This window comes from Rhinolophus ferrumequinum, chromosome 14 (assembly GCF_004115265.2).
Source record: "Rhinolophus ferrumequinum isolate MPI-CBG mRhiFer1 chromosome 14, mRhiFer1_v1.p, whole genome shotgun sequence".
Taxonomy (NCBI): Eukaryota; Metazoa; Chordata; class Mammalia; order Chiroptera; family Rhinolophidae; genus Rhinolophus; species Rhinolophus ferrumequinum.
In genome coordinates this window covers 72,442,695-72,463,299 of record NC_046297.1, presented here as the reverse complement: position 1 = coordinate 72,463,299, position 20,605 = coordinate 72,442,695, and the positions used below count along the sequence as shown (strand labels likewise).

The window sequence follows — 20,605 nt, the reverse complement described above, 5'->3', positions numbered from 1 at the left end:
TCATTTACTTACTTTTACAGGCTGCATGTTTGGCACCAGGCCTGTGCTGGAGAATTCTGGCTACAAGCTCCTACGTTGATGGGGAGACCCAAACAAACAGCTTGATGTGGAGTAGAAAGTGAGTCGCCTTTGGAAAAGTGCTGTGGAACTAAAAGAATTACTCTCACGTGAATAAGTCTCAAAACAAGCAGAGAAAAAGAAGTCACATATATATGAGTATATATCATCATTCTGTTAATACAAAATTCTAGGACAAGGAAAACTACAGTAACAGAAATGAGGTCACGGGTTGCCTCTGAGGACGGGGGTGTTGACCTGAAGGGGACACAGTTTGTACCTTGATAGTGTCCTGGTTATAAAGGTCAAAACCGGGTATATTTGTCAAATCTCATAAAACCAAACACTTAAGATCTGTACATTTCACCTTATGTAAATTATAACTCAGAAAAAAGTGCTATAAAAATGAAACAATTTCAGTGTCACCATCAAATCTCCTCACTCCTTTGGGAAAGCCGACATTTTCCAGGTAGGAAGCCTGCCTTCCGAGACTCCCTTCTCCTCCAGCTGCTCCTGGGGAAGGGGCCGTGGACAGACGTACTGCAGGCGCTCACGCAGGCAACTTCAAGCACCCAGACAGCTCTGTTATCTCGGCGGAGCACTAGAATGACGCACCCCACCCGTGGGTGGGTGGTGCTGTTGGGGTTCGCACCTTCCCGGCCCCTCCCCCTCACTCCTGGCTGTGGACCCGCTGGTGCTGAATGAGGTGGAAGCTCAGCCGGAAGGCCCGTCCGCACTCGGTGCAGCGGAAGGGCTTCTCGCCTGTGTGGATCCTCTGGTGCCGGAAGAAGCCCGACAGGGCCCGGAAGGCGCGCCCGCACTCGGAACAAGCATACGGCTTCTCGCCGGTGTGGATGCGCCGGTGCTCGCTGAGGAAGGAGCTGCGGCTGAAGGCCCGCCCGCACTCCTGGCAGGCGAAGGGCTTCTCGCCCGTGTGCACGCGCTGGTGCTGAATGAGGTTGGAGCTCTGGCTGAAGGCCTTGCCGCACTCGCCACACTCGTACGGGTTCTCCCCGTGGTGGGTCCTCTGGTGCCGAACGACATTGGAACTATGGATGAAGGATTTCCCACACTCCCGGCACTCGTACAGCCGCTCTCCACTATGGGTTCTCTGGTGCTTAACAGCGTCTGACCGCTGACTGAAGGTCTTGCCACACTCGGCGCAGTCATAAGGCTTTTCCCCGGTGTGAACCCTCTGGTGTCTAATCAGATTGAAGCTCTGGCTGAAGGCTTTCCCACACTCCTTGCACACATATGGCTTCTCCCCATTGTGAATTCGCTGGTGCCTGACGACATGTGAGCTGTGGATGAAAGCCTTCCCACAGTCACTGCATGCATAGGGTTTCTCCCCAGAATGGATGCTCTGGTGTTTCACCACATCCGAATAGCATTTGAAGCTCCTGTCACAGGTGCTGCACTGGTGAGGCCGCCCTTTCCAGGGGCCTCTGCCATCTGTCCCAGAGCCTGCATTCAGGGTAGTGTTTGACCCGGATACACTGTCCTCCTGGCCATTCTGGTCCCCAGTTTCCTCATAACCAGCTGGGCCCTGAGCGACCTCTCTGGGCCTCTCTCCAGCTTCATTCCCACAAAGGTCCAGAAACCCCAGTGGCTGGGGAGGCCTCTGGCACAGTCCTGGCGTTCTCTCTCCGTGGTGTTCCCTCTCTTCTGGAGCCTCCTGCCGTGGCGTCAACCCTGTGCTCTCAGCCCCTTGCTCAGGAGCCTGGCCAACACTTGATGCCTGTGCTGGGAAATCTGGAAAATGAAGGTTGGCGATGTATGATTTTAGACATAAGAAACTCTATGAAACAATACACAGTTATGCATGAACTTGAGATGGCGCTGGTGACCCACGGTAATGGCAGGACACTAATAAAGCCGGTGTATAGTAGGTACCCATTATTTTGCTTGTCCAGTTCCCGCCCAATTCTCCCTCACTTCCTAACCTCTGTGGGCACAGAAATGGATGAGGGACCAGAGGGTGGGTTAGGATCCTTTCCGGTCACTCCAGGAAAGGCCTGAGCCTCTGCCTGCATCAGCCTGGTCTCAGGAGTGGAGGGATGGGTTGTGCACCCTTTTCTGGCTCACAGCCGGGGAAGCAACGCAGAAGAAACCAGAAGGCTCTGAAAGCACACGTCTCCTGGTTCCCACTGACCACTCTGACCCCGGACCCCCCAAGACAACACTATCCCTGACAACTCTCCACAACCCACCAAACTCGAAGGGCTCTGCTCCGTGCAAGTAAGGGGGTCCTTATCCCAACGTCAGTACCCAGAGTGGGCAATGGCCTGTGGGAGGGACACCGGGCCCTTGGGTCCTGGCTGGGTGGCAGTGAAGCTGGTTAAATTAGGGCCTGTTGGCTCATGGCCACAGACCAGGTGCCTGTTTAGACAACAGCTTCAGGGATGTAGCTGCAAAATCATGGGACATCAGAAGGCTGGGTAGTGCCTGCAGCCTTCCTAGAATTTCCTGCCACAGGCCCTACAGGGGCACGTGGGGAGGTGGCTCAGAGGCAGGGACACTAGGGCAAGCATGTCAACCAAGTTGAGAGAAGACCTTCCTGCCCACAGGGAGAAACCTTGTCAGCTGAACAGAAGCAGTGACGCCCTGAGCTGCACCCTCGGCTCAGTGGCTGACTGAGGGCCCGCAGGGGGCAGGAAGCTCCTCCCAGGCAGTGAGAGCAGGCTGGCGCCTGGCCCCATCGGTTCCCTAACAAGAGCTTTAGTATGAGAGCCAGGTGGGGAGGGAGTGTGTACACATGTGACCTGGGCAGCCATGTCTGTGTCCCACCGAGGATCCCCACAGAACAAAAATCATGAGTGTGACCGTGAACAAGCTTCAAACACCGCTTGTCTCTTTGCTAAGGAAGGTGGCAGTACTGTCAGCAACGGTCACGTGACAGTGTATCCGCAACAACAGTAAACTAAACGTGAGTCCTCCACTTCAACAGCCCCCCAATGTGCCTGAACCTTCAAAATAGAGGGTCCTGGAGCCTGAGAGGGAGGGGCCAATGGGCAGCGGGCTAGCCAGATCTCCAGATTCTTCCTGGTCACCTCCTCTGAGCCCAGGCCAGCCGACACTGCTGGGCCCCGGGGAAACAAAGCCAAGAATTAAAATTCTCATTCTCAGAAGTCTCCATGTGGAGGGACCAGAGAAAGACAGGCGTGTAGAGAGTGGCCAGGAGAGCACAGGAATGGAGCGAGGAGAGGACCTCAGGCAGAGGGAGGAGAGGGGCTGTGACTGGAAAAGTAGAGTGGGGCGGGGTGATTGCTGCCAGGATGGGACTCGGGGAGCCCTGATTCCTAAGCCATCCCCACCTCCCTAGCTCCAGGATGGTCCTCCAACTGCTCTAGGCCTGGCTGCCCACCCCTCACCTGTGCATGTGTCCATCAGGGTGGCCCTCTCCATGGCGTGTGGAGACCCAGGCCTGGGCTCCCCTCCCTTCAGAAACACCAGGAGTGGGGACACCTGCTTGGGTAAAAGGAAGAAGAGGACAAAAAGTGACAGAGTGGGGGTGAGGTCAGAGCTGCGTCCAGGGATCATGAAGGAGCCACCCACCCACGGGGCCTGTTTCTGTCACTAGAAATCAAGGTCCTGACTGAACAGACACCCAAGAAAGTACCGTTCTCTGGGGTGCTGGCTCCCTCCACCTCAGACTCAGGAAAGGTGGGCGTCAGCACCCACTGTCGTCTTCCTTTACCACTTTCAAGCAGTTTGCAAATGTCTACAGAAATAATCATGGATTTTTAAATTTTCTTCATAATTATGAAGATTTAAATATAAAAACAAGAAAAAATTATTTAAATAGTGCAATTTTGGATTAAGGAATGATTTTTCTAAGCCTAACACCAAAGGTAAAGTCTCACATTTAACTACAGAAGAAAACTTAGTTTAAAAACAAACAGATAAAGGGGCGGCCAGATGACTCAGGTGGTTCGAGCATGAGCTCTTAACAACAAGGTTGCCGGTTCGAGAACGGCGAGTGGACTTGGAGCTGAGCTGCTCCCTCCACAACTAGATTGAAGACAATGAGCTGCTGCTGAGCCTCCGGAGGGGTGGATGGAGGCTGAGTTGGTTAGAACATGAGCTCTTAACAACAAGGTTACTGGTTCAATTCCCACATGGGATGGTGGGCTGTGCCGCTCACCACTAGATTAAAAACGGCAACTGGACTTGGAGCTGAGCTGCGCCCTCCACAACTAGATTGAAGGACAACGACTTGATTTGGAGCTGATGGGTCCTGGAAAAAACATACTGTTACTCAATAAAAATTTAAAAAACAAATTAAAAAAAATTTTTTTAAGTGGGTGGGGCTTGCAACATAGATAGGGGTTCATATCCTTAACATATAAAGACAGCCATATATTGAGAAAGTATGGAAAACTGCTAAAAGCTACGAACAGATAACACACACACACACAAAAATCAAAGGGCTAATTTATTTTAAAATACAAGTCCCACATTTGTTCCCACCTCATTTGCAATTAAGAAACGTAATTCAAAATACCATTGTTTCCTCTGAAAATGGCAAAGACTTAAAAACGGTAGCTCCTTACGAGCAGGAAGAGTAGGGTAAACGGGCACCTCGCACACGGCTACTCAGAGGGCAGTCATTGGACAACTTACAAATGCCCTAGAGTCACACCGCAATTCCACCTCCACGAACCTCTCCTGACACTGAAATTTTGGAGATTTACCTACATAGAAATTTCATCTCCAGTTTGTTTACAGAAGAAACATTGGAAATTTCAAGCAAAGAACAAGAAAGGTCGGCTCAAGAAAATCCAAGACACTGGGGTAGATAAACACTGTGCCTATGTCCTTCTGTGAACACATTAAATTACAACTAAATTACAGAACAGTCAACCTGGAGAACCATCTGAAGTCTGACTGAACAGAAGTTTTATAACTAAGAATAAAAAAAAAGCCACGTTGAGACTGGTAGGAGGGGCAGAGACACGAAACTGGCTGACCCTAAACCTCCCTATGGCAGTTGAGAATCTGGAGGGACATATTTGGCTGTGGAGGTTCCCCCCCAGAGGAGCAAGGGACCCCAGGCCCACATACCAGGCTATCCAGCCCGAAGTACTGGTGCTGGGAAGAGGAGTCCCCACAACAAATGCCTGTGAAAAACAGTGGGAATTCCGACCATCCAGATGGGACAGAAGGCTGCGGGATTCTCAGGCGTCCTCTTAAATGGCCACGCACAGACTTGCTCGCAAGCACTCACCTTGGGCTCCAGCGAAGGGACAGTGACTCTGGGGGCACCAGAGGCATACAGGGGAAAGACTGAGGTATGTGGCTTCGTAGCGAGGGCTGGAGGACAGTCCCATTTTCCCTGTGTGGGGCCCTTCTCCCATGCAGCCAGCAGGTGGGCACCATCTTTCCTGTGTTTAGCCCTCCCCCTCGGGCTAAATCTGAATCTGATCGGTCTGGTGAGTTCTGCTTCTCTGCCCTGCTGACTTACACCTGAGCAGCCGGCCCCACCCGCATTGCACATTTTCTTGGAAAACGGATTATCCAAGTCCAGTGGGCCCCAGGTGGGCAGTGACTGGCCTCAGTGTGCTCTGAGCCATTTGCTGAGTAGCTCTAGGCTCCGCACTGTCACCAAACCAGAGTCTACTTTAACCTGGTGACCACAATTCTTCCCACTCTAGTGACTCCCTGAGACCTCCCTGCCTCACTTAACTCACATACCACACGAGGCTTTATCAGTGGCTCAACCTTAAGGGAGGCAGCAGGTGGCAACAAGCCTCAGGGTGTCCTGGCTTTTGTGGACGTACCCCAGGACCAGTACTGGTTGCAGATGTCCTTGGTTCTCAGTGCGGCCTCTCCCATGCTCCTCCAACTTTAGCACAGGCAACAAACAACTGTGGATTCCTTTGTAGCTCCTACCGGTAGCCCCTGGCCAGCCACAGGCAGTGGGTGACCTGGGCCTGCACTGGAGCCACTCCCAAGAGGCCCCAGAACCAACATACTTAGAGGTTGGCTTCAGACCATAGCAGGGCACCACCCAATTAGCCCCACAAGTGGCTCATACAAAGGGTGGTCTCAACAGGCACCAGAGCCCACTGGGGCAAATCACACTCAGTGGGGTAAGCCCCCCACATAGCCTCCTGTAAGCTGTGGACATGGCCAAACCCCACAGTCAATCAGGCTGAGGGTCAATCCCACCCACTGATGTGCCAATAACAATCAAGGCTCCACTCTAACAGGAGGACACACACAACCCACACAAGGGACACTCCTGGAGCACCTGGAGCAGGTGACCATGGAGACTGTGCCACTGGCCCCCAGGGCACCTACTACATAAGGCCCCCCGACCGAAACTGGGAGGCAGCCACAATGAAGAAACCAAAAAAAAAAAATGCATCCCAAATGAAAGAACAGTAGAAAACTCCAGAAAAAGAACTACACAAAATGAAGGCTGCAACCTACTAGAGACAGAGTTCAAAACACTGGTTATAAGGTTGCTCAAGGAACTTAGTGAGAACTTCAACAAAGAGATAGCAAGCATGAAAAAGGACACAGAAACCAGGAGAACCAGTCAGAACTGAAGAACACAATAACTGAAATGAAGAATGCACTACAAGGAATCACCAGCAGCCTAGATGAAGCAGAGGATCAAAGCAATGATTTGGAAGACAAAGTAGCAGAAAACACCCAATCAGAACAGCAAAAAGAAAAAAGAATCCAAAAGAAGGAGGATAGTTTAAAAGATCTCTGGGACATCAAGTGTAACAACATTCATATTATAGGGGCACCAGAAGGAGAAGAAAGCAAGGAGTTGAGAACCTATTTGAAAAAATGATGGAAAACTTCCCTAACCTGGCAAAGGAAGTAGACATATGAGTCCAGAAAGTGCAGAGAGTCCCAAACAAGATGAGCCCAAACAGGCCCACACCAAGACACATCATAATTAAAATGCCAAAGGTTAAACACAAAGAGAGACTCTTAAAAGCAGCAAGAGAAAAGCAGTTAGTGACCTACAAGGAGCTTCCATAAAACTGTCAGCTGATTTCTCAACATAAACTTTGCAGGACAGAAGGGATTCGCGTGAAATGTTCAAAGTGATGAAAAATAAGGACCTACAATCATGATCACTCTACCCAGCAAGGTTATCATTTAAAATCGAAGGACAGATAAAGAGTTTCCCAGACAAGAAAAAGCTCAAGGAGTTCATCATCACCAAACCAGTATTACAAGGAATATTACAGGCACTTCTTCACACACACACACACACACTCACACACACACACATCAAAATAATAAATAATAAAATAGCAATAATTACATATCTATCAACAAGCACTTTCAATGAAATAGATTAAATGTTCCAATCAAAAGACATAGGAGGGCTGAATGGCTTAGAAAACAAGACCCTCACACATACCGCCTACAAGAGACTCACTTCAGATTGAAAGACCCAGAGACTGAAAGTAAAAGGATGGAAAAAGATATTTCATGAAAATGGAAACAAACAAAGCTGAGAAAGCAATACCTATACCAGACAAAATAGACTTTAAAACAGTCTTTAACAAGAGATAAAGAAGGACCCAGTAATCCCACTTCAGGCTATTTATCTGAAGAAACCCAAAATGCTACTTCGAGGGGACGTGTGCATCCATATGTTTTTACAGCATTGTTTACAATGGCCAAAGTGTGGAGGCAGCCAGGGTGTCGGCCAATGGTAGAATGGATAAAGAGGAGGTGGTACATATGTACAACGGAATATTGCTTGGCCAGGGAAGAGAATGGGTTCTTGCCATCTACACGGGCATGGATGGACCTGGAGGGAATTGTACTGAGTGAAGTATGTCAGAGAAAGACAGATGCAATGTGATTTCACTTATATGTGGAATCTAAAGAACAAAATAAATAAACAAAACAAACTCATAGATACAGAGAACATTTTGATGGTTGTCAGATGGGACGGGGTTAGGGATGGGGGATGGGTGAAAAAGGGGACAGGATTAAGAAGTATAAATTGGTTGTTAAAAGGTAGTCATGGAGATGTAGGGTATAGCATAAAGAATATAGTCAATAACATTGTAACAACTATGTATGGTATCAGATGGGTACTAGATTTCTTGGGATGATAGATGGAAAGGGGGTGGGGATGAGTGAAAAGGGGAAGGGATTAATAAGTACAAATTGGTTGTTACAAAGCAGTCACGGGGATGTAAAGTAAAGCACAGTGAGTATAGTCAATGATACAGCAGTAACTATGTATAGTGCCAGGTGGGGCTAGTCAAGGGGACCAGTTCGCAAATTATAAACATGTCTAATCACTAGGCTGTACATCTGAAATTAACATAATACTGAATGTCAGCTGTAATTGAAAAATTACAACAGGGGGGCAAAAGGTGAAGGTCCAAATTTCCAGGTAGAAAACAAGTAAGTCATGGGGATGTAACGTACAGCATGGGGACTACAGTCAATAATCATACGATACCGAGTGTGGGATGGTGTGGGATGGTTGCTGGACTTATATAGTGATCACTTCCTTAGGCATATAAATGTTGAGTGACTGTGGTGTACATCTGAAACTCATATAACGTATGTTAACTATGTTTTTAATAAAAATCTTAAAAAAAAAAAAAAAAAAAGGTTAACACAGTGGGAATGCAGTGACCCCTGACGGCTGTCTCACTAGTCGGGGAGCTGTCCTCTGGCCATAGTGCCGTCCCCCGCTCCCACTTTCCATAGCGGACCTGCGGCTCTTCCTCAGCGAGAGCCCAAGAAGGACAGGAGGCCCTGCACCCAGCCTAGGAATCGCGCTCCGCTCGTCCCCAGCGTCTACCGCCCCCAAACCGACCAGCCACTAACCTGCAGACAAGTTGTCCACCCAAAGCGCCGCCGTCTCCTTGACCCGCCTGCGAACACTTCCGACGACGCTCTAGGCCGCCGAAGGGCTGAGCACTCGGCTGTCCTGGAGGGCGCAGCTCGAGTACTTCCGGAGACGCTCTAGGCCTCAGGAGGACTGTGCACTCTGGTGCACTGGCGGTCGCAGTTTGGGCACTTCCGGCGACGCTCTAGGCCGCCAAAGGACAGAGTACTCGGCTGCCCTGGAGTCCGCGGCTCAAGTACTTCCGGCGACGCTCTAGTCCTCCGGAAGACGGTGCACTCGGCTGCCCTTGGGACCGTGGCTTGGACTTCCGGCGACGCTAGGCCTCCGGAGGACTGTGCGCTCGGCTGCCCTGGAGGACGCGACTTGGGCACTTCCGGCGACGCTCTAGGCCTCCGGAGGACTGTGCGCTCGGCTGCCCTGGAGGCCGCGGCTCGGGCACTTCCTGCGACGCTCTAGGGCCCCGGAGGACTGTGAGCTCACCCTCCCTGGATTCCGCGGTTCGGGGACTTCCGGCGACGCTGTAGGCCGCAGGAGGACTGCGGGCTCGTCTGCCCTGGGAGGCTACGGGGCCGACTGTCACTGGGCGCTGGCCTCTCTCTGCGATTCTTAAAGGAAGGTTTCCTAGCTCGAGTGCAAGAGCCCTCCCTGGCTATTGTCCCAGCCACCTTCAGAGCAAGCCTCCCTCCCCCGTCTTTCCGCCCAACGGGCTTTCCAGAATCCCACCTTCTGCCAGTCTCCATTTCCCACGCACCTGCCTGGGGGCAGCTCTTCCCTCTCCCAACTGGGCTCCATCCCCTCCAGCCAGGTCCAAGGATGAGATCAGAGAAGTAAGTCTGGGTTTGGGGAGCGAGCTGACGGCGGAGTGAGCGAATGAACGAATGAACGAAGTCAGTGCTAGTGGAGAAACGGGAGTGCCATGGGGGAAGGAGGCCGCAGAATCTCAGGAAACCTGCCCATGTTGAAAGAGCAGGAGAAAAGCGTCGGAGGGGAGGGAATCACGGGGTGGGCGGCAACCTCACCCTCGCTGCTCCTTAGCACGCGGGGCCCTTCATAAGCCCCGGGGCAGCACAGAAACCCCTTTTTGCTGGCGAGTGCCGGGGGGAGGGGGGTGGCTGAGAAGCTCAGTGGTGCCAGGCACTGTGAGGCTGGCACCAAACTCATGCCCACTGGCCCCACCGTACAGGCGGCCTGCCGCTCTGCTGCTCTGCTGCTCAGCCCTGGGGTGTCGACTACCCGCACACTCACCGCTGGTCCCGCACCGTGTGAATCACTTCCTCCAACATCAGCACCCCTGAGACAGAGGCTGCTTTGCACATGAGGACATTTGGGTTTCCAGAGGAAGGAGCTGGCGCACGGAAAAGGGAAGCGACATCCCTCACTTGGCCAGGCTGCGATGACAGACAAGCACACATCTCCGTGGCCAGAGACCACAGAGCTGCGTGCTCACCGCGGCTCAGTGGGCCGCCAGTGGGTTGCTGGTGCTGCGGGGGGAGGGGGCCCTTTCTGCTCACTTTATTGCCCAGAGCACCTTGGGCAGGGCGAGGTTCGAGGACCGGGGCATGCAGTTCTGCCACCACTTGGGGGACGAGACGTGGGGTCCAGGCCGCAGTGGACCTACCCTTTGGCTGGTGGTCAACAGTGGGGCCAGGACGGAAGGACCCAGGCAGTGTGAGTCCAGACCTGGGTTCACAGCACAGCTGCAGTTAAGTCCTGCCTGAGCCTCGGTTTCCACCTGTAAGTCAGGGATGCAGGCACCACTCACGCTTGGGGGACTGGAGATGCGGTGCCCAGGGCTTCTAGTGCTGCTCCTGGCAAATCTGAGACCTTCAGTACACGGACGTTATTTTAGAGCTGAGATCAAGTCAATCTGTTTAAACAGCGACAATTGTAAACCATCCCCGAGCCTATAAGACTGGCGGAAATGTGTGCGAACACTCCCTGTAGTTGCTGGTGAGTGATGTCTTTTTTTTTTGAAGGGGGGGTGTTCTATTTTTTCTAAACTTCCCAAATTTTCTTTAAAGACCATGAATGGCTCTTACAATGAAAACAAACTCCCAAACGCTATTTAAGAAAAAGAATCTATTAAAACCTGTGCTCCTTGAAGACTAGACTTCAATTTTCCTGGGGCGGGGGTGGGGGGGGCCGGAGGCTGGGCAGAGCCCCAGGTGGCAGCACACTGAGTGACCAGAGATGTCAGGTCAGAGCCTGTGGCCCAAGGGAAAAAGACAGGGGCTCAAAAGGGGAGTACCGTTTCCCTGGATCCTGGCCTCTGGAAGAGGAGAGCCTGGCGTGTCCCCTCGGCTGGCGATGTGGGAGGTGAAGTCACAGCGGGTGACACAGCTGCTATCGCGGGGCGGAAGCCTCGTGCTGACAGGTCCTGAGCACAGCCAATGCCAGCGGGGTGGGGATGGGGCCGCGCGCTGAGCCCACATGCTCTTCCAAGGGACAGGGCGGCCTGGACTTAACAAGGTCTGTCCCCACATTCTGGGACGAGTTTCTCACAAAGGGAAACTCGGTCTTCCGCATTATTTTCAAATCTTACAGAAATCTTCCAGCAGACCTCTTTAAACCACAGAAAGTGGGAAAAGCGTGACTTGGGAACCTGGCCCACGGCCCACGTGTCCCACGCAGTGGCTGCGCCCTCAGTCCTCACCCGCGGGTTTGCGATCGGGAACCCCCTGGGTTAGGTGCTGAGGGGGCGCGAGGACGGACGAAGGCCGTGGCGTGGTGGCTAGGGGACAGCGGAAGGCCGTGTCCACTCCCGGCCCCAGGGCCCCGCGACCCACGCAGCGGAGCCACTCAACCGCGGCGCAGCGGGACCCGCACTGAGCCACAGCGGGAAGCGCCGCCAGCACTTCCGGCCGCTCTAGGAAGCTCGGAGGACCCTCTGGAGGACCGGTGGCGGGGGCCTGGGGGCGTGGGGGAGGCAGAGGCTCGGGGTTCTGGGGGTGCTGACTGAGGGGACCGGCGCGGGGGAGCGGCCCGGGGGACGGACTCGGGGCGGGGGACCTGGGAGCCGCGCGCGTGCCTGGAGCTGTCCGAGGTGCTGGGCTGGACGGGGCCCCGGGCCTCCGAGAAGTCCGAGGCCGACTCAGGACGGAGGGCTCGAGCAAGGGGACTCGGTGTGTAGGGTTCTGAGGCCGTCGGAAGGGCTTTGGGAGGCAAGCGAGGGGCACTCAAGTTGTGACTCTAGAAGACCTCTGGTCTATGCGTGGGAGAGGGAAGGAGGAGGGAGATTTGGGTTGCTGGAGTGGTCTAGGGGATGGATGGCGGACGCTGGCGTGGACTGGGGTGAGGTCATTACCGTGCACTGCTAAGGCCAGTCCACGAGGCCTGCGACCAGCTCGGACCCTGGGCATGACAGCTACCTGCAAATCCTGAGGACCCTTCCTATGGACGAGTGCAGCCAGGTTATGACAGGCCCAGAGGACAGAGCTGGGAGTAACTGGAGGTGAAAGGACAGATTCCAGCCCAAGCCAGAGCTGTCCAGCGGTTTGAGGTGCCTGTCCAGGTGGTGTCAATAGGGCTCGGAGCACCTGCTTTAAGGGGGGGGCTGGATGAGAGCAGAACGTCCCAAACCTGGCGCACCATCATCACTGGGGGTATTGGAACTAAATCCAGATTCCCTGGCTCCACCCCAGGCCTACTCAATCTGTCTCCCCAGGGTTTGGGCGGAATCTGTTTTTCAGCAAGCTCCCCAAGTGACACAATTGGGTGGTCCCGTCGTGGGTTCTCACACCACATGAAACAAGGTCCGCTTCACAGGACTGACTGAGACCAGCATGAGACTTGCAAACAGCAACGCAGGGGGATGCACGGAGCCGGTCCAAGAAGGGCTGCAGCTTGGACGAAGGGGAAGGCGGGCTGTGACAAGTGGATGGAAGCGTATGCAGCCCCAAGAGACCCTGCAGGGAAGCCCTCCTGTGGACTCTGTAGCAGCTACAGGACAGTCAGTCCTTAGCCTCTCACCCAACTGGGTTGTACTGGACTCAGCCTGCAGGTAAGGCACACAACCCTCTTAGGATCTGAGGGTGGAAAGGGCTCCATTCTCACCCATGAGTTGCCAGAGTGGGGTTCCATGGCCATCTTTCACTGCACAGGCTGTGTCAGCTGGCACTGTTTGCAAGTGATGTTGCAGAAGTTACTCTAGGAAAACACAGACCAAGTCCCCCAAGAATGTACCCCCTTTCCAGACCACAATCCTAAGAAAATTCTGGCCCCTAGTCTCCTCTCCCTCACTTGCAGATGAATCCCCTGGCGGTGACGTTTGTATGGCACGAGAGAAGGGGCCTGATGGCCCAGTCAGTGCGGACATACAAGCCCAGCCTCGGCGCTGAAGCGGCAGGACGACCCTCCCAGAGCACAGGCTGACCCTGCCACTCCCCACGAAGCTGGGGAGGCCCTGCTTGCTGCTCTGTGGCCTGGCTGCTCAAAGGCTGAAGTCCCACATTGCCTCGCGGTATTCGGGAGAGCAAGGAGTGGGGAGACGGGGACAAGCACATTTGCACATCTTTCAGGCCAAAGGCACTGAGTTTTCGGGGCCACTGCCACTGCACATCAGCAAGGATGACTCGAGGAGGTGCCCTAACCCGTGAAGCTTGTGTCCAGAGACAGCCTGGCTGCCCGCCCTCTCACTGAGTGGGGGTGCAGGGCAAGGGAGCCCAAAACACTTGGTGGCCACGGGGCCCTGGGAGTGTGGCCTGGAGCAGTAAGGCAGCCCAACCACAGGGCTCTGTGAACTGGGTCCCAGTGGAAAGAGAAACTGGGGAGGGGCCCGGCACACGTCAACGGGCGTGGGGGTAGGGTGGTGCCACACTGTCCACGGAGGGCAGGTGGGACAGGGAGTGGGCACATGCTGTTGACACTTGGGCCATCCCCACCCAGCTGAGCTCTTTCCAGAGCTGGAAGTCCAGCAGCTTCAAGGCAGACATGGCAGCTCTGAAGACCGCCTACACTGTCGAGGGGAAAGGCCTGGGCCCCCACCTTCGGGACCGCTTCGCACATGCGCAGGAATAATGGACAGGCGCAGCCTTCCACTGGAGCCCGCTGGCCTTAGTCACCGCCAAGTGCCCACGCAAGAAGGCAAACAGCAGTCTGCTACTTGCTGTGTGAAGAACGGGCCACGCGCACTCTCCCAGATCCGCGAGGGGACCGCATTACCTCGGTCTGGGCCAGCCGGTCTTCCCAGCCCCACTCTGGGTCTCTGCATCTGGAAACGGCCACCTTGGGGCGCCCGGCTACGCCCTGGTTGTGGCTCCAGGTAAGTCATGAGGCCTCAGTCCCATGAGATCGGAGACTAAACGGAGCCCCGTTTCCCGCACCCCCACCCCCCCACCCCCCTCCTCTCGGAGACAGGCTCTCAGGAACCAGAAGCAGTCCCATGGCCTTGCCCAGGCAGCAATAGTTCGGGTTTCCATTAACTAAAAAGAATTTATTCGGACACTCGGCATGCGGTGCCGGCCGCGCCAGCCCGGAAGGGTGAGCGGGCCGGAGCCTTCCCTCTGCAACCGGCCCGTCCAGGCCTGGCTGCGGGCCTGTGTCCCTTGCTGGCTATACCGCAGCCTCTGCACCTGTCACTCCCGGTAGTGGACGCGCTGGTGCTGGATGAGCTGCGAACTCTGCCCAAAGGCCTTGCCACAGGCTCCACAGGCGAAGGGCTTCTCGCCCGTGTGCGTCCGCAGGTGCCGGAAGAAGTGGGAGCGGCCACGGAAGGCTTTGCCGCAGTCGGCGCACTCGTAGGGCTTCTCGCCGGTGTGGATGCGCTGGTGCTCGATGAGCACGGAGCTCCAGATGAAGGCCTTCCCGCACTGGCTGCAGGCGTACGGCTTCTCGCCCGTGTGCAGCCGCTGGTGCCGCACCAGGTTGGAGCTCTGGCTGAAGGCCTGGCCGCACTCGCCGCACTTGTATGGCTTCTCGCCGTTGTGGATGCGCACGTGCTGTGTGAAGTGCGAGCTGTGGCTGAAGGCGCGGCCGCACTGGCCGCACTCGTAGGGCTTCTCGCCCGTGTGGATGCGGTGGTGCTGGATGAAGCCCGACCAGCCACGGAAGCGCTTGCCGCACTCGTGGCAGGCGTAGGGCTTCTCGCCCGTGTGGATGCGCTGATGCTTCAGCAGCAGCGAGTTGTACTTGAAGCTCTTGCCGCAGGCCTCACACCTGTGCGGCTTCCCGCCCCGTGGGCTGCCCTGCCGGGCCCCAAGGCCCGAGCCCCGGCCGAAGCTGTCCCCCAGTTCGGGGCCACTGTCAGTCCCAGAGGCTCCCTGTGGCACGAGCGTCATGCACCAGGCACCCCTGTTCTGAGAACAGGACACGGCCCCTGGTGGCTGGCCTGCTGGTTGCTCCAAGCTGGACTCCTGCCCAAAGCTGTCCCCACACATGGGCCTTCGAGGAAGAGACCTCAGAAGGGTCCTCAGCGCCTTGCCGTCCTGATCCAGCTCCTCCCCAGGACCCTGCAGGTGGGGAGACGACAGAGCCTGCTCGGGCTCCAACTCAGAATCTGAAATGAGACACAGGAGAGGCAGATGGCACCCGCCCACCCGCCAGTTCACCTCCGCGGTGGTGGTGGGGGGGGCGCCACTATGTCTGCCCTTCTAGGTGACAGGACCAGCAGGGGGCGCCACAGTGCTGGGACCAGGCTGAGAGCAGAGCCCTGCAAACCTGACAGCAGTCAGACTCAGGGAAGCACACTGCCCTCTGCTCAAAGGGGTGCCACCCAGATCCCTGCAGGAGCGAGGCTGTGCAAGGGGGCGCCCTTCCCGAGGCCCACAGGCCCACAGCTCCTCCAAGGGCTGGCCAATGTTAGGTGGCAACCGCCTCTTGGCCCAGCTCCCCTGCCCCCCCTCCCGCCCCCCAGAACTGCCTGATAGTTCAGGATCTCCAGATGGAGGCGTGGGGGGGGGGGGTTGGAGAGCAGCAAGAGGCTGAGGACCTGGATTAGTACAGCCCCAGCCAGGCAGTGGGGAGAAGGGGGTGGGGACCAGAGCTTGATTTGGGGGACAAGTGGAGGCCGAGGGCACTCCACAGCAGGAGGGGGCCCCAGGACAACTCCCTCCTTGCGGGTCTGTGTGAGGGGGGCAGTGTGCTGATCAGAGACCCCAGGCACACAGGCAGGTGGCTACAGGAGTCTGGGGCTCAGGGGAGGGGTCTGGGTGGCACTCACAGCCCCGGGAAACGTCAGTGATGTGAGTGAGGAGTGGGGGGAGGGCAGAAGGGAGCTCCGAGACAGGGATGAGTGGGGCCCAGGGCCCTGGCAGTGCTCGTGCCCAAAGCAGTGGAGGACGCAGGGTCTGGCACATGCAGCCATGGGTAAATGTGCTCCTGGGCTCACCCCAAGCGGGTTCTGATCATTCACCTGGCCAGCAGGTGTCCCTGCCGAGCGGGACCTCCTCCTCCTCCTGGAGATCCAGCTCGGACAGTTCCTCCTCCCTCAGTGGCTGGGACAGCACCTCAGGGCTGCAGCTGGGGGAGCCTAGGGGCACAGGGGAGCTGGGGCTCAACTCCCCCTCCTCTCAAATCCAGCCACCCTGCAGGATGCCACCTGCTCCTAGGTCACACCCTCCAACACACCTCCTTCCCCCATGGCACTCCCTCCAGAGCCTGCCCAGTGCCAGGCAGGAGGGGCTGCCTGGTGGCTTACATCTCTTTTCTTTAGGGTCAAACCTGCTTGTTTTCCTTGTGGGCAGGGTCCCCCCACTTCTGTTTCTGGCATAACACAGGGAGTGCTGAAACTGCTGGCTGTGCAACCCACACTCCTTCCCACTGGCCAAAGCCCCTGGCACTTTAGGGCACCTGGACAAGGTCAAAGGCCCCAAGCCTGGCCTTGCGGGCTCCGGCTGCCCGTGGCTGGCCTCTGCCGGTGGAGCCCGTCAGGGGCAGCTGTACTCTGCATGGGCACCAGCCTTCTTATCCTGCAGGCCTGGCTTGGTCAGCATGTCCTCCGGGACAGCCCCTCCCGGCCCTATGTCCTGCCACTCCACATCCTCAAGAGGAGCCACTGTTTTCTGGGCCCAGATGGGGGTCAAGGGTGTGGGCCTGAGTCAGACTGATGTGGTCAGACTCCTGCTGGCCTCCATCGGCTCACACCTGCGCTTCCACGTCCCCATCAGAAACATGGGGACAAGAGGTCCCACTGAAGTGTGGGTCTCAAAGTGCTGACTGCATAAGGAGCGGGGAGCACGGCCCCGAAGGCTGTGGGGCTGAGCTCTGGACAGGACCCCAAAACCATCACGGAGGGAGAGGGAGCTAGTCAGGCAAAGGCCTGTGCAGTTTATGTGCTGGGTGGCGTCCAAGCTCCTTCCAGGCAGCACCCAGCCCACGCCCACCCCGCCTGGCCCTCCACAGGGCCGCACAGGGGGCCAGGCAGGCTCCTAGAGCCCGGCGCAGCACCGGGCATGGCTACGAGCTCAGGTTCCGGTCCTGGACTGACCTGAGGGTGACCCAATTCCTGACCTCAGCCACCCTGCGACCTCTCATTTGTTAATGCCCACCTAACATGGTCTTTCCAGAGCCTGGGACTCAGCACAGCCGCTGCTCCACAAATTTCAGCTGTCATTATATCCCTCACCGCAACTGAGAACACCAAGAGCGAGAACGTGGGCAGTGGGATGGAGCACCCTGGGCCCTCGCCCTGACTGTCACCAGCTCACTTGTGTCCTCGGCTATGAGAGGGGCAGGCCAGACCTCCTGTGGGATGTGGGGCATGGAGGACCCCAGGACGCCCTGACATCTGAGCACAAGCAGGGCCCAGGGCACCATGTGCCACGGAGCCTGGACATCCTCCCCCGGCCAGTCACGGGCTACTTCTACACCTTGACATCCCCAGACCCTTCCAGGGGCGTGGAGCAAGGTTCCTGGGACCCCACTCAAACCAGCTTGCCCATTCCAAAGGCTTGGAGAAGGAGATGCGAGGACTTGCTCCTGTCACACGGGACCCAGGCGTGGAGGCTGCTTTTCTTTTTGCCCTGACCACCCTCTTGCCAAAGAAATGCAGTCCCAGAGGACTGTCCCCTAGGGAACCACTGTTCATGACACTTGGCCCCCAAACTCAACCAATGATGCCTGAGCCCCACCCAAACCTGAGGGTGCAGGGGTCCCAGAACCCAGGGAGCTGCTTTGGTTCCCGCCCGCAGGGTGGGTGTGCCGGGCAAGTACCGTGTTGATGACCACGGAGGTGAAGCCGAGCCTTGTGGTGGTGGGCTCCAGGTGTCCCCGGTGACTCGAGGCTGACAGGGGATGGGACACAAGGGGGCTCCTGACCATCCCCCAGGGCTGCCATCTTCCCCAAGGCCTGATGAAGGTCTGCACACCTGGGACCTGGGGAAACGAAAACCATGGCACTTGAGCGGCTCACAGGGATATGCGTAGGGCAATGCCAGCAGCCCGTCAGCCACAGGTGAGCTCGTGGGAAGAACCCCTCACGTGGGGTCTGGGGTGTGAGGCGATCGGGTCCGGGGTACACGAGTCCATATGGAACAGCACCAACACCTGCAGGGACCACACCAAAAAGCTGTGTCCCAAAAAATGGCCTGGAGTGTCCTCACAGCCCACAGCCTCACTCACAGAGAAAAGCACGGTGGTTCTCCCCGAAAAACCTGCACCACCGCTGATGGCCCCTGGCCCTGGGGGATGGCGAAAAACTGAACCTCGTCTGCTGGAGCATCAATATTCTAGATTAAATCTTAACGAGACACTCCTAGAAAGTAAAACCCTCTTCCTCAGACCCCGCAGAGCCCTCAGAGGCTGCAGGCTGTAACGGTAACCTGCAGGGACTCCCACAGCGCTCTGCGCCTCCTTTGAGGACAAAGGTACTTTAATTTGGTTTGCAAGAATGGCTTATGCAATGTCAGAAGGATGATCTTTTCACGCTGTGATGAAGCAGGACTCCTTCCTTGGGGTAAAGAAGGAGGACCAGTCAGTGCAGGCTCCGCAGACCCGGCAGACAGCACCTGCTTCCAGGAAGAGGGGAGGCAGCCCTAGCGGGGCTGTCACCAGCGCCCGGGCCTTCTAGGTCAGCCCCCAGCAGGCCTCATCCCCTAATGAAGGGCAGGGTCACAGGCAGCCAGGTGAGTGACACAGGCTGGGACTGGGTGCGGGTCCTCAACCCCCTAAGTCACACCTTAAGTTTCTCGGTTAACTTCCTAGGACTTATCTGAGAAAGGGCACGCTCTGCCCTACCCTGGCTGTCTGAGCAGAGGTGGTGGTGACACAGGGCGCCCACAGGGACGCGAGCACAAGCTCTGAGCGCACGTCCCACGCTCCTGCTGCAGCAACCGGCTGAGGCGGAAGGGACGCAAACGCCACCGGCCCAGGAGCAAACCTTTCTCTGCCCCCCTCTCTTCCCAGCTTGGAGCCTGTGCCCGTGGGGAAAGGCCCGACCTCGGGGAGCCTGGCAGCAGAGAGCCGCCTGCGCGGACAGAGGTCCGGCGCTCACACTCGCTGGCCACGGGCCTCGGACTCGAGACTTCTCTGAGCTTCAGTTTCCCATGTGCAAAGCGGGCATGACGGCTCCCGGGGTTCCGGGCGCGTGGGGCGGCGCCCCGCAAACGGACAAGGCGATCGCCTGGGGCCAGTGCGCCCGCCACTCCGCGGATCGACCACCCGTGGTCCCAGGCAGGGCCCGGGATCAAGGTCACGCGGCGGCAGCCGCGGGGCCAGACCCGCAGGGACGACGCGCGAGCGCAGGCCAGGCCGGGCGCCCCTCAAGTCACCGCCCCGCCCGGCGTCCACTCACCTCCCCGGCCGGAGCTGGCCGCCCGCGCCCGCGCCGGCCGGAAGTGAGCCCAGGCCCCGCTCCGCCCAGGCCGTGCGCACTTCCGGGCCGCTCTTGGCGCCCGGAGGACCGCCACCTCGGTGGCCACGACGCTCGTGATGGGAGCACACACCGCCGAAGTCCGCTTTGGACGTGTCGTCCACGAGAGTGGACGGAGGCGCGGGGGCCCCGGCCTTCACCAGTCCCCCTGTTCTGTCTGGACATGGTCTCCGTGACCGGCCACCCAGTGTCGCCCGCTGGATTCGTTTTGGCGGGGTGGGGCACCTTCCTGTTTCCTGTGAAGGGGGAACCTGGGGGCTTCTAGTTACTCAGACTTTGAGCCAATCACCATGTTTTCCGCCCTCCTCTCCCCCCCTCTACAGGGGCCCTGCCAGGCTCAGCCTGAACAGGCATCTCGTCAAGTGCTTAAGTTTCGGAGGGCCCTGCGCTGGGGCGGGGAGGGGGAGGCTGCCCTCTGTAGGATGCTGACCGCTTCTCTGCCCCCGCCCACCAGGTGCCAGTAGCATCTCCCCTCATTTGTGACAACCCAAAATGTCCTGAGACATTGTAAACGAGCCCTTCTGGGAGGCAGACTCGCCCCTCGCCCCTCGGGAGAACAGCTGCTGAGAGGCTGACAGAATGAGCAAGGGCTGGGGGCGGGGCAATTACAGGGTCCCAGGAAGCGGGCCTGGTGCCTCCCACACCCCTCCAGAGGTTAGGGCTGCAGGCACCAAGCAACTGGCGAAGCCTAACTTAATTTCCCAGGTATGGAGGGCCACCAAGGTGGTTGTCTGCAGAGGGACACAGTATCTTGTCCCTGCAGGGGGTCACTTTCATCCTAAGTTATAGCAAACTGCTTTTCTGATTTATGAGAGGCTGCCCCCAAGAGATGCGCTGCAGGCAGTGACCAGCTGGGTCTCTGGCTCTGCGGCCGGAGGCCAGACCCTGGGCTGGGC

The 20,605-nt window shown here is 57.0% G+C and overlaps 2 protein-coding genes across 5 annotated transcripts; both read right to left on the bottom strand.

The window, feature by feature from the left end:
- Positions 1-208: 208 nt before the first annotated feature.
- Positions 209-8,947, bottom strand: ZNF696 (zinc finger protein 696). The gene is made up of 3 exons (XM_033126968.1): positions 8,884-8,947; positions 3,429-3,525; positions 209-1,809 (listed from the first exon to the last, which is right to left on the bottom strand). Exons 2-3 carry the CDS (start codon positions 3,460-3,462, stop codon positions 728-730), a joined length of 1,116 nt encoding a protein of 371 aa, XP_032982859.1. The 5' UTR covers positions 3,463-3,525; positions 8,884-8,947; the 3' UTR covers positions 209-727.
- Positions 8,948-14,315: 5,368 nt separating this feature from the next.
- Positions 14,316-20,565, bottom strand: GLI4 (GLI family zinc finger 4). 4 transcript variants are annotated; one of them, XM_033126964.1, is made up of 4 exons: positions 19,632-19,762; positions 18,053-18,214; positions 16,254-16,370; positions 14,316-15,398 (listed from the first exon to the last, which is right to left on the bottom strand). In XM_033126964.1, exons 2-4 carry the CDS (start codon positions 18,174-18,176, stop codon positions 14,479-14,481), a joined length of 1,161 nt encoding a protein of 386 aa, XP_032982855.1. In that variant the 5' UTR covers positions 18,177-18,214; positions 19,632-19,762; the 3' UTR covers positions 14,316-14,478. The 4 variants fall into 4 exon arrangements, with proteins under 4 accessions (XP_032982855.1, XP_032982856.1, XP_032982854.1 ...); XM_033126965.1 differs by lacking the exon at positions 19,632-19,762 and adding an exon at positions 19,277-19,619; XM_033126963.1 differs by lacking the exon at positions 16,254-16,370 and having other exon boundaries at positions 14,316-15,351; positions 19,632-20,565.
- Between the last annotated feature and the right edge of the window lie 40 nt (positions 20,566-20,605).

What these genes read in the sequence shown, in the direction of transcription:
- ZNF696 (XM_033126968.1), bottom strand. Translation starts at nt 3,462, where the DNA reads ATGGAGAGGGCCACCCTGATGGACACATGCACAG. An exon ending in CCTGATGGACACATGCACAG is followed by an intron (nt 1,810 to 3,428) that starts GTGAGGGGTGGG and finishes TTCATTTTCCAG; the next exon opens with ATTTCCCAGCACAGGCATCA.
- GLI4 (XM_033126963.1), bottom strand. Translation starts at nt 19,874, where the DNA reads ATGTCCAGACAGAACAGGGGGACTGGTGAAGGCCGGGGCCCCCGCGCC. An exon ending in GGCCAGCTCCGGCCGGGGAG is followed by an intron (nt 18,215 to 19,631) that starts GTGAGTGGACGC and finishes TCGTTTCCCCAG; the next exon opens with GTCCCAGGTGTGCAGACCTT. An exon ending in CCTCCGTGGTCATCAACACG is followed by an intron (nt 15,352 to 18,052) that starts GTACTTGCCCGG and finishes CCCCACCTGCAG; the next exon opens with GGTCCTGGGGAGGAGCTGGA.